General features: G+C 47.2%; 1 protein-coding gene and 1 long non-coding RNA gene across 3 annotated transcripts; one reads left to right on the top strand and one right to left on the bottom strand.

Moving 5' to 3' along the window:
• The first annotated feature begins 651 nt into the window (after nucleotides 1-651).
• Nucleotides 652-5,145, top strand: herpud2 (HERPUD family member 2). 2 transcript variants are annotated; one of them, XM_079344124.1, is made up of 8 exons: nucleotides 652-1,075; nucleotides 1,287-1,364; nucleotides 2,337-2,444; nucleotides 2,539-2,696; nucleotides 2,793-2,918; nucleotides 3,113-3,463; nucleotides 3,542-3,653; nucleotides 4,263-5,145. In XM_079344124.1, exons 1-8 carry the CDS (start codon nucleotides 929-931, stop codon nucleotides 4,452-4,454), a joined length of 1,272 nt encoding a protein of 423 aa, XP_079200250.1. In that variant the 5' UTR covers nucleotides 652-928; the 3' UTR covers nucleotides 4,455-5,145. The 2 variants fall into 2 exon arrangements, with proteins under 2 accessions (XP_079200250.1, XP_079200251.1); XM_079344125.1 differs by having other exon boundaries at nucleotides 2,340-2,444.
• A 379-nt stretch (nucleotides 5,146-5,524) lies between these two features.
• Nucleotides 5,525-5,875, bottom strand: LOC306824523. The gene is made up of 2 exons (XR_013779152.1): nucleotides 5,635-5,875; nucleotides 5,525-5,604 (listed from the first exon to the last, which is right to left on the bottom strand). It is a non-coding gene; the product is annotated as an uncharacterized lncRNA (long non-coding RNA).
• Between the last annotated feature and the right edge of the window lie 6,319 nt (nucleotides 5,876-12,194).

Consider the following 12,194-nt stretch of genomic DNA (forward strand, 5'->3'; position numbering starts at 1 on the left):
GTGTTAGCGACGCTAGCACAGAAGCTAACCCTGTTTGCTAGCCTGACCCGGGTTAAAATAAATAACCCGTGCTGCTCGGAGTGACCCGGGTCAAAATAAGTAACCCGGGTTATGATCTGTGAGTATTAGTGAGTTGAATAATAAGCTGGTGTCACGTGTAACCGTGAACGACGAGCAGCTGATTTAAAGCTGCTTCGTTGTTTTGACAGTTTAACGTAAAGATGACGCAACACAGCAGGTGTCAGGAAGTAACGTTATACTCGAGAGCACCACACCTTGGATGAACTTGATGTGATGACTCTTGAATGTTTAATGAATTAAATATAGTAACGTGTTTAAAGGAGAAGTGACGTTTGTTTACTGTGTGAATGTTTGTTTTTCCTTCTTGTTGTTTTGTAAACAAACAAACAAACAAACAAACAACAACACACTGATCTTAAAACAACAAAATATTGTCAACAGATGCAGCGTATTCATCTGTGCAAAACAGGCTGGTTGTTGTCCTACAACTCTTAAAAACACAAATTACTTTAATCCAAATAGATGAAAAAAATAAAAATAAGCAAAGATTTTTATTTGTCACATTTTACAGTCAAATAGAATATAAAAAATAGTTGCAAAATAACAATATATAAAATAGAATAGTGTAAACAGTGCAAACTGTAAAGTGACCTCCACTCTTTTCCACAGAATCCTCATCGGTGTAGTTTAGTGGATATCCACCGACTGACCCGACAGATGAAGCAGATTTAGTAGAGGGGGAACTGCAGCCCCCCCGCCCACAGCAGGGACTGTTTGAGGTGGGTCTCTGAGTGCATGATGGAGAGGATCTAGAGGGGTCTTAGTCCTCAGGGGAGTCCTGAGTTGGTGACTGGAAGCTCAGCGGAGCTCGCATTCTTCGGAGGCCGTCCTGTGAATGATCTGAGCCATGGATCCTGGAGTGCTTGATAGTCCTGTGACGCTGGTGATTAAGGCCCCCAACCAGAAATATGAAGACCAGACCATCAACTGCTTCCTCAACTGGACTGTGGAGAGGCTGAAGACTCACATCTCCAAAGTGTACCCGAGCAGACCGGTGAGTGTCTCACGAGCTGATCGCTGTCTTACGCGGTCCGGCTCTGGATCTTTTGATATCGTTTCGGTGTCTGACTTCCTGTCCGGCTCGCTCCGCTCCGTGACAGGCGGTCCACTCACCCGGTGGGGTTTAAAGGTCGTTGTGTAGGACGGCTAGGTGCTGCTGCTGCTGTGTGACCTGTAAGATCTCTTTCTGTCTGTTTGTGTTGTAGCTGTCCAAAGACCAGCGGCTGGTGTACTCCGGGAGGCTCCTTCAGGATCACCTGCAGCTCGGAGACGTGCTCAGAAAGGTCAGAGGCGTTCTATCAGCGTGTGTGTGCAGGTTCATGTGGATTCTTCTCTTCCAGTAAGGCTTTAAATAAATCTATCCTCCTCTCATCTTAAAGCTGTGGAGACGTGCATGTCAGCGGCCTGGTGAGGAGAACATCCAGGCTGCAGCTGCAGATCTGAGCAGCGTCCATTACAAAGCTTTTTAAACTTAAAGAACAAAAATGTTTCCTCTCAGCTGTTTGACCCGAGTCCGAATGTCTCACACTCGGTGTTCAGCCACAAGTTTCAAGTCCTTAGTTTTTGTGTTTGGTTGGTTCTGTGTTCTGTGTGTTTGAACACACACACACACACACACACACACACACACACACACACTTTGAAACAGGCTGTGTGTGTGTGTGTGTGTTTGTGGGGAACAAAAGCTGACGTGACCTGATTCAGAAACAAAGGCTTTGTGTTTGTCTTCTGGACGTTTCCACATTCATCCTCTCTCCCTCTCTCTGTCTCTCTCTCTTTGTCTCTCTCTCTCTCTCTCTCTCTCTGTCTCTGTCTCTCTGTCTCTCTCTCTCTCTCTCTCTCTCTCTCTGTCTCTCTCTCTCTCTCTCTCTCTCTGTCTCTCTCTGTCTCTGTCTCTCTCTCTCTCTCTCCCTCTCTCTCTCTCTCTCTCTCTATCTCTGTCTCTGTCTCTCTCTCTCTCTCTCTCTCTCACTTTGTCTGTCTCTCTCTCTCTCTGTCTCTCTCTCTCTCTCTGTCTCTCACTTTGTCTCTCTCTCTCTCTCTCTCTCTCCCTCTCTGTCTCTCTCTCTCTCTCTGTCTCTGTCTCTCTCTCTCTCTCTCTCTCACTTTGTCTGTCTCTCTCTCTCTCTGTCTCTCTCTCTCTCTGTCTCTCACTTTGTCTCTCTCTCTCTCTCTCTCTCTCTCTCTCTCTCTCTCTCTCTCTCTCTCTCTCTCTCTCTCCCTCTCTGTCTCTCTCTCTCTCTCTCGACCTGCAGCAGGATGAGTACCACATGATGCATCTGGTGTGCGCCTCTCACAGCCCGCCGGCCTCGCCCGTGCCTCGGAGCCCCTCCACGGCGAGCTCCTCGGCCTCTGAGCGCAGCGTGAGTACACGTCCCGCTGTGTGTGACCCGCAGGAAACACTCTCACAGTCGAGTAGTCTCTGTGTCTGATGTGGATCCTCATCTTTTGATTCAGAGCTCAGACAACACTGGCTCCTCCTCCTCGCCTGCCAACGCTACGACCCCGGACAGTCAGCCCTCCTCCTCCTCTGACCCAGGAAGTTACGACGGTCTGAGGTATCGTGGCGGCTTCCCCCAGTACAACCCTCACGGCCCCCCTGCTGTCCCTCAGTGGTAAGAGCTCCGCCTCCTCTGACCTCCAGCTCACGTCTTTCTTATTAAACTCTCCGACGACAAACACAGATGAACTCACGTGAACTTTGTCTGCAGGCCCGATGGAGCCCAGGTCCCTCTACAAGGCGGCCTCCCCGCCAACATGCCCCCCCACCCCATGTACATGCCCATGCAGATGCTCTGGTGGCAGCAGATGTATGCACGCCATTACTACATGCAGTAGTAAGTAACGGATGTCTGTCTGTATTCTAAAGCGGCGTGCAGGATGAGCGGCGTCTCAGCGCTGTGGACGCTTTTTTCAAATCATCTCATTCTGTTTTTATTCCGATTTTTTAAAAAGTCTGCGCTTCTTAGGAAACATGGTTGTCATGGTAACCAGTTCACACGATAATAACCGTCTTCTCTTCTCTCTTCAGTCACGCAGCAGTAGCCGCCTCTCAGCCTCCCGCCTCCTCCCCTCCTTCCTCTCCCTCGCCCTCCTCGCCTCTTCAACCCGCCCAGCCCAACGAGGCCGTGCAGCAGCCGCCGCCGCCGCCGCTGGGTCCCAACCCGGACCCCAACCCTCTGCCGGAGAACCAGCCAGCGAACCCCAACATCCAGATGAACGCTCAGGGCGGGGCGGTGCTGAACGACGACGAGCTGAACCGCGATTGGTTGGACTGGCTGTACACGGTTTCTCGTGCCGGCGTGCTGCTCAGCATCGTTTACTTCTACTCTTCCTTTAGCCGCTTTGTCATGGTGGTCGGCGCCATGCTGCTGGTCTACCTGTGAGTCCCGAATCTTTACAGAGGCGTGTTTTTAAGATGAAGTCCCCGTCTAAGAGTCCGTGTGTTCTCCTCCCTCAGACATCAGGCGGGTTGGTTTCCTTTCAGGCTCGAGCAGCAGAACCTGAGAGGAGCAGACGGAGGCGGAGCCCGTCAGGAGGAGGCGGAGAGACACCAGGACATACAGGAAATGGTCAGTTGGTCCTCGCAGCACTCACGCCACAACAATAACGCGTACGTGCTACTGTTTATGTCTGAGCACCGGCGCCTCCTTACAGCGAGGAGAGAGCGTTCACATCTCTGCGTCTTTTTCTTCCAGCGCGTCGCCTTTCTTTGCGGGACGCCGCGGGGCCTCACGTTTAAAATCGTTCAACTTCTAAGAAAGTCGCCGCCGAGCTCCCCGTCGCTCTTTTCCAAAAGGTTTGATATCCGACAGATCGTGTCTTGTACTCCTCCTCGCTCCGTGTCTGATCAGAAAATAAATCATCTCAATTAAAAAGTGAGGGAGCGGCGGCCGTTATCGGCAGGCTGTTGTCATGGAGACAGGATGGACATGCACGCTTCACGCAGCGCTTTCCTGCCTGTTAAAAAACGGTAGGTGGGCACGAGGCCTGAGATGAGTCGGCACGCTTTTATCAGCGTCGCTGATCTACACGCTGTGGATCTACGCTGCGGCTCCGCCCACATTATGAAACGTGTTTGTGAGGTCACACAAAGGAGCCGATACCACGCGGGCTGTGAGCCGTCGATTTGAAGACTTTAAATGTTGTCTTTGTCTGGCGTCCTCTCCTCCGTGTCCCAGGAACGTTTGATGGACGACGGTCTGGAGGACGACGACAGCGGCGAGGAGGGAGGAGGAGGAGGAGGAGGACACGAGGAGCAAGCTGCTGCTGCTGCTATACCTGAACCGAGCTTCCTTACCACCGCGTGGTCCTTCATCAGCACCTTCATCACCTCGCTCATCCCCGAGGGACGACCCCAGGCGGCCAACTAGGCAGGCCCCGCCCCTCCAGGACGTGTCGCCATCTTCCCACCCTCATCCTAACCGTCGACGACACCTTCAGATAAACAAACGTGCTCCCATATCCTTTCCCCCCCCCTCGGAGGTTTGAAAACCTGTCGCCTCCGAAAAGCTGCCAACAAACGGACGGACACTTTAACGGCGACTCTGACGGCGTGCGAGAGCGAGATGCAGTGAGAGAGGAGAAGAAAGAATATTAAGAAAGTAAATATAGCGCTGTGTTAACGGAGTGAACGCTTCAGCGATGGATTGGGTTTTTTTTTTCTCTGCGTGTCCTCATCGGTGGTGAATTAATTTTGACGTGGTGAAGAAGAATCATGAGAGAGTGGAGCGAGCTGTCTTCCATTTAAAGCAGAGAAGAACAAGGAGGTTAAAACTTTTGATTTTTGATTTTTGAAGAGGGATGTGGGCTCATCGTTTTAAAGGAAAAAAAAAAAAAAAGAGGAAGTAATCTCCAGAAATGAAAGGAGCTGTGTAAGAAGCCACACCCCCTCCAAGACATTCTCATGTATGCACACGACGTGCGTGCTGACATTGCAGCTACTGAAGCACATTGTTTTCCCACTTTGTGTATTTGAACATTATCTATTTACACATGTAAGTATATGCATCTTTAATTCCTGAATATACGCTTTTTTTGGAATAAAAATCTTGCTCAATTTGACTGTCTGTTGTTTTTTTCTGGGCTGTAGTTCCTCATATATCCTCTAGGTGGCGACATTCTCCCACTGATTGTCTCGGCTCCTCTGAAGCTGCAGAGCTCGTTTTAAGCTGACAGAAAGAACTGATTGGTATCAGTTTACACACACACACACACACACACACCCTCTGAATCCCTACAGACGGAGCGACTTACTTTCTTTACATCATTCAAAGTTAAACTTCGTTGCATCGGCTCATTGGAGGATAAAAAACAGCAGCAGGTATTGACAGTGTTTACTATGAGCAGATGTGAAGAGATAAACAACTGCTGTGTGAAATGACTACGCTGATAAACTTGTTGCACTTTTTCTTTGTTATTTTGTCAGGTAGTCTGGTTGTGGGGGGAATGAAGGGATTATTTAATTTGTGTTTAAAAAGTTTTATGTCCTGAGAGAAGAAGCTGCTTCGGAGGCATCAGAACCTGGAGGTTCTCCTTCGGAGGCATCAGAACCTGGAGGTTCTCCTTCGGAGGCATCAGAACCTGGAGGTTCTCCTTCATCAGAACCTGGAGGTTCTCCTTCGGAGGCATCAGAACCTGGAGGTTCTCCTTCGGAGGCATCAGACCCTGGAGGTTCTCCTTCGGAGGCATCAGAACCTGGAGGTTCTCCTTCATCAGAACCTGGAGGTTCTCCTTCGGAGGCATCAGAACCTCTCTCCAGAGTCCAGCAGTGAAAACTGTCCTGGGTGGGAGGTGTCGGCTTTTTGCGTTCTCCTGGATGGGAGAAGGCGGAGTCCTAATGATTTGTTCCGCCGTCCTCACAGTTGTCTGCAGGGACGTGATGCTGCCCCACAAATAAAAACACTGAAAACTTGAAGTACTCTCATAGTTTGTGTACAGTTCTTTAGTGTGATGACCTCAATCTCAGATTCATCCTTCAACATGTTTCTATGAAATACCACATCTAATGAAACACCTCTGACCCTGAGGGCGCCGCACTGAAGAGAGTGAAAACACACTGAGGTGTGTGTGTGTGTGTGTGTGTGTGTGTCTCTGTGTGTGTGTGTTCGCCTGCCTGCTGTGCAACAACAAAACACAATGTGAAACCAAACAGGTCAGATCAGAGAGGGACACAGAGGGAGGGACGCACACAGACAACAGGACGCAGGTGAGACACATCAGGTAATCAACAGCACGGGAGACACGGGAAGGATCAGTCCTGAAACGAGACGCAAGACATGAAACACGAGGAAGACAGAATAAAATGTGTAGCTTCACGTCACTGTCCTATGGGTGAATATTTAAGACGGATTTTCTCCTTTAGGGCCCTCAGGGGCCCCTAACTTTGGTCTGGGGCCCCAGAATTGCTTGGATTTCTGCAGGTTGTGGATGCGTTAAGGCCACACATTTTACACAACTGGATTTTAAAGTTGTCTCTGGAGTCTCTGCGACATCAAAGCAGAGTTTGAATGGAGCGTGGGTTGTTCAGAGTGGAGCGCGTGCAGGCTGATGTCACTGAGCCACCTTCCTCACGGATGGAGAGAGGTGAGCGGCGAGGCAGCTCAGACAGCGATGCACTTCAGAGAGTCCTCCAAAACCCCCCTAATCAAATGACCATGGATTTTTGTGTAGTTGGTCGTAGAAGGCCCAATTAATTATGCATGACAGCGGCTTGACGGCCATTTGATTTCGTTACGCGCGCCCCCTCCGAGCCACCGATCCAATCAGGTTAGGACCCCCCCTCGGGTTGGACTCCCCTTATCGGAGGAGAGATTTCTCTAAGAGGGTGTTTGGGGTCTTGTAGGACATTTCATCATCATAATAAGTCGTTGTTATGCAGCCGGTCGCTCCCCGCTTCCCTGCTATCGTGCTGGACACGTGCCACGGAGACGCACTGAGTTTATTAGGTAGACGTGGAGAAGAGATAGAGGGTGTGACACCTTAAAAGGACCGGATGGTGATGCACTGTAGCACCTGCGTTCAGTTCAGTCACCCTGACAGAAGAGCTGCACGAAGAGATTTAAACCCCGACGTCATTCAGACGATATTAGTGATGTTGACGTAAACAAATCAGTTACGAGTCACTTCTGTCGCCTTCCAGAAGCACGAGGCACGCCAAACGGAAGCCCTGAGGGTCACATGACTTCACTCTGTTCTGGACTTTAGTGTTCGGACAGTCAGAGGACACTTCAGGTCACAACATACAAAGATAAAGAATGACTAAGTGTGACACATCCCGAGTGAAAAATGGCGTCCAGTGTGATTCAGTTTGTGTCAGAGGCTGTTTTATAAACGTGTGTTCAGTGTGTCTGACACTAAAAGGAAATCTTACCTACGTATTTTATCCGACGTTATTCATCTACAACACAGAAAGGAAAAAAAAACACAAATGAGATGTGATCGATTCAGCCGTGTTTGAGAAAAACTAAAGCTGACTTGTCTTTTGGTTCATAAGTTTAACATGGAGGAGGCGCCAAACCCAGGGGCGTCCAAAATGGCAGCGCCTACCTTCTCTGGTCCAAACAAATCCAGACCATTCATCGATGAAAACCTATTGGTCAAGTCAGATTTACTGAATGACAGTACGGCCAATCCCAGCTCTTCGTTTATACTTAGTTTACAGTGATCTTAAACTGTCACCTCCCAAAACAACACGTGTGACATTTTATCCTCTTGGTCATTCTTGTAGCTGTTTTTATTCCCTCCCGTAACTTCAGGATGTTGCGGAATCAGAAAATGTGTGCTCAAACAGGCCGTTTGGAGATGTTCCCTTCATGACATCACAAAGGGCAGTAGCCCCTCCCCCAGGTGGATGACACTCCCACAGCTAGGTGTTTGTTCTGCCCTCTGAGTCTGCCTTCTCACCGTAAACAATAGGACATGGAGCCAGAAAGCAGCGAGTACGCCCGAGCCCTTCCAGAGAGGGGGCGTGGTCAGACACAGCTCATTTACATATTTAAAGCTACAGACACAGAAACAGCCTGTTCTGAGCAGGGCTGAAATAGAGGGGTTTATAGACATGATCAAATACAGGATCAGAGTGGATTTACAACAACACACTTCACACACATGATGAAGAGGAGCGAGGAGACTGATTTCACCTGAAGAGGAGGAGATGAGATGTTTAAGGTTGTCGTCATCCTATCAGGATCAGAAATACCTTGAGTGTAAGGTCATTTTATCCTTTCATTCACTACAAACGCACCGATCGCTCCCTTACTGATTAAATCATCTTCTCTCAAATGTTGCAGGAGGAAAATCAAAGAGAACTTTTAATTTTCTTCTCTGAGTTTTTTTTTAAAGATTTCTCACGGATATCAAACGTAATCTGTGAGTCGGTCCACATTTTGAGACCTTCAGAGTCTTTTTTTTATTTTTTATCTTGAGTTGAAATCAAAGCGTTTGTGGGCAAGGAGAGGAAATCAGCCTGAAGTCCTGTCGTCTCCGTTTGTCCTCTTGGCAACGCTGCTTTCACTGCGTATTTCATCTGAACGGATTCTCATTGTTTGCAAACAGGTTCCACATTTCACCACCGACTCTCCGCCGTCCTTTGTCCCCCTCCTGAAGCACTTTGTGGCCTGTTTGTTAAAAGAGCTTTATCGCTAAATTTGACTTGGCACGTCTTGTCAGGAGCGCTGGCGGATGACGAGAGTCCCGACCTGCAGATAAAACATCCATTAAAGCGGTTTGTCTGGACCGATCCTGCACTCGTACCCCCTTATTAGCATATTGCTAGCCATTAGCAGGATGGACACACACACGCGGCCGTAAAGAAGCACCTCTCACTCTGCCGCTGTGCTAAATGTCGTCTCTGACATTGTAATACTCGCCGGCTGTTCTCTGCCAGACGACTCAAGCGATCGCTAAAAGCCCGAGGGGGCAAAAGAAACGTCCAAAATGCAAAATTGATGGAAATGACATTACATTCAGCTCATGCTCCTCACTGTGTAAATTAGGCCCCAAAATGGACTCTCTGGCCCGACTGTTCGCTCCAATTTGTTGGCCAATACCTCACGGTGGCTCGTCATGCCCTTCCCCTCTCTCTTTAATCCAATCACAGCCACACTGGATGTTATTTATTTGTTTATTTATTTATTTTCGAAGGATGTACGTGATTCTTATCGGGGCAGAAAAGAGGGGCCTTCTTCCTGGTGAAACGGTGACTAACGTGCAGCCAATCGATCCGTCAGTTCGTCTGCGGTGGAGGGTGATGTTTCTGCTGATAGACGACGGCGTGTGTGTGTGTGTGTGTGTGTGTGTGTGTGTGTGTGTGTGTGTGTGTCTTGGAGAGTGTAGTAACGAGTGAGTCATGAGTAAACATGTCCAACCACATGTTACACTAAGGGGAACATGTATGTACTGATGGAACGACAAATTAAAAATGTGCAGCTCAAATAAATTCAGGGTCATAGAAAAATATGAAACATCATTATGATAATGTCTAAAACTATATTCTGATTAGAATTCATAATTCATGGAAGCTTTTCATTGTTTTGATTTGGTTCACTGTTTTCTGTGTTTCTTTGTTTTTGCAGCTCTTCTTGTTTTGATGAATGTTAAATTACATGTTTAGGCATAATAAGCCTCGGCTTCATCCTGACATCTTTTCAGACAAAAACATGATTTATTGTTATTGTTGGTTTATGTTTTATGCTTTGTGGTCACGGACTGAAATAAATATTTACTACAGCAACCCTCACCAAGATCAAACAGAATGTTTAGGACAGATTTTAATCTGAAGATTTATTTATTTATTAAAAACAAAACAAAAAGAGAGAGAGAGAGAGAGAGAGAGAGAGAGAGAGAGAGAGAGAGAGAGAGAGAGACAGAGAGAGAGAGAGAGAGAGAGAGAGAGAGTGAGAAAGAGAGAGAGACAGGGAGAGAGAGAGAGAAAGAGAGAGAAAGAGAGAGAGACAGGGAGAAAGAGAGAGAGAGAGCTGATTTAAAGTCAGCCAACACTTTTTTAAGATGTTGGTTGAACTTGTCTTTAGGTCCTGACGGAAATTAATAACTCAGGTTCTCTGAAAAAGGAACAAAGAAAATCGGTCATCAGTTTGTAAGTGTGTAAAAACTTGAACTGATGGAGGAACCATTACTGATCAGAAACACTGTGAGAGCGTCCTGTCAGGTCACACATGTCATGTTTAACCAAGAACATAAAACTGAACACATCCTGCCTAACAGACACAAAGCTTTAATCCTGCCAGCTGTTGAATATGGAGACCCGCTGTACAGAGAGTTTGTGTTAATGTGCATTTTATTAATTACTGAGTAACATTGTGATGGTTACTTTACTGCCATTAAAGCTGCCTTTGAATTAGAATCTGATATCTGAAATCTGAAATCTCTTCAGACAGATCAGGTCCCTCGAATCAACCCGTCGGCTTCCTGACGCCATTCATCTTTTAAATATTTAATATCTGGATCAATGAAATCTCATACGTGTGCAAATAAATAAATAAATAAACATCTGTTCTTTGTGGCACTTTCTTCGGTTCTGAATGTGCTTCATTGCATATCAAATAAATATCTGCTCACTAAATCTTCTTTGACCACCAGGTGGCAGCGTGGGACACGCTTGTGATTCATCAGCAGCAGTTTAAATTAAACAGATTATTCAATGTTTTTAATGTCCTTTTTTTTGAATGAATCATCTTTTGAAAGGTAATAATTGATGTGATAAACTCCGCACAGAAATAAAGAAATAAAAGACGATTCATTCACATTAAAAAGGTGAAATAATAATTTCATAAAACGTGAAGTTCAGCTCGTCTGATCCTGGCGTCTCCATGGCGATGCTTTCTGCTGATCTGTTGATTGATGTGCGGTTGGTGGAGTCGGTCAGAGGTTCGATCCCCGGCTCCTGCAGCCACGTGTCCGACGTGTCATTGGGCGATGGTGGCGTGTGAATGTGAATGGATGAGTGACCGTCAGTGTGTGACAGAAAAACAACAACAGGAGGTTTGGGTGGTGATAGATATATTTCTCAAGGTTTACAAATAACTTTTTTTTTTTCCTTTTCTTTTTTTTAAATGCAGCTTTGTTACATTACACAATATTTCCAGAGAGCAAAATAAATATATTGCACTTAAAAATCATCAAAACAATCTCGTCCGGAGTCGTCTTCAGATCACACAGCAGAAAAACAACAAAGAGTCAGAGGGGAGTCGGGCTCAAACTCCTGCATGTAAACATAACGGAGGAGTTCTGGCTGAAATGATCCTCGTCTCTAAAACGTTTTTATTTATCTTCCTTTTTATTCTCTTTTTTATGGTCACACAGGTTTTGAATGAGGCGGCTGTGCGTGCAGCAGATCGGCTTCCTGTCTGATTTAACGATTATTCTTTGTTAACTTTGTGCAGAGTTTTTTTTTTACAGCTGTGTAAAGTTTAGTTTAGTCGTATCGACGTCTGTTCGGATATTACTGGAAGTTTGACGCTCGTTTCTGTTTGTCGTCTGTCCTGGTCAAATCAAACATTTTAAATTCAGCGATATGAGTGTGTCTCTCGTCGACGTGTTTTGGCGTTCCTGTTAAGATGGCTTTTGTTGTCTCTGATGCTCCCAGTCGGCTCCAGCAGCAGCAGCCTCCTGCCTCCCTTCCTTCCTTCCCGTTTTAAATGAGACGCCACAGAGTCATTACTTCCAGGTGAGGACGGCCTGTCGACACGCTCGGACGCAGCCATGAATCAGCTCGCCAGCAGGCTGCAGCGAACAGACTGAAACACCAGCGTGGAGACAAACGGCAGACTCTGTCTACAAAGGACAGGAGGTGAAGTCGACCTGCTGCTGCTGCTTCTGAACAGACGAGTGGGAGGCGGCTTCATGACCGCTGAGTTCAAACATGTCTGAATCTCTTTGACACTCATGTCGGGGTCGAATCACAGAAACGCATCAGAAGGTTTCAGACGCTCGCTGATCCATGAACATCGTCAGAGATGTTTTTGTGGATTTGAAGCTGCCGCAGTGTCGGATCCTCGAAGTGATCGACTGACACGTATCAGGCGTGTGACCCCCCCTCCCCCCCTCGCTCGCTGTGAATTCATCTGAATATTTCCTGCTGCGTTCTCACACTG

This window comes from Symphodus melops (assembly GCF_947650265.1).
Source record: "Symphodus melops genome assembly, chromosome: 5".
NCBI lineage: Eukaryota > Metazoa > Chordata > Actinopteri > Labriformes > Labridae > Symphodus > Symphodus melops.

Excerpts from the sequence above, each read along its gene's own strand:
- herpud2 (XM_079344124.1), top strand. The coding sequence starts at position 929 with ATGGATCCTGGAGTGCTTGATAGTCCTGTGACGCTGGTGATTAAGGCC. Across the intron at positions 1,076-1,286 it reads AAGTGTACCCGAGCAGACCG|CTGTCCAAAGACCAGCGGCT; the intron begins GTGAGTGTCTCA and ends TTTGTGTTGTAG. Across the intron at positions 2,919-3,112 it reads CGCCATTACTACATGCAGTA|TCACGCAGCAGTAGCCGCCT; the intron begins GTAAGTAACGGA and ends TTCTCTCTTCAG.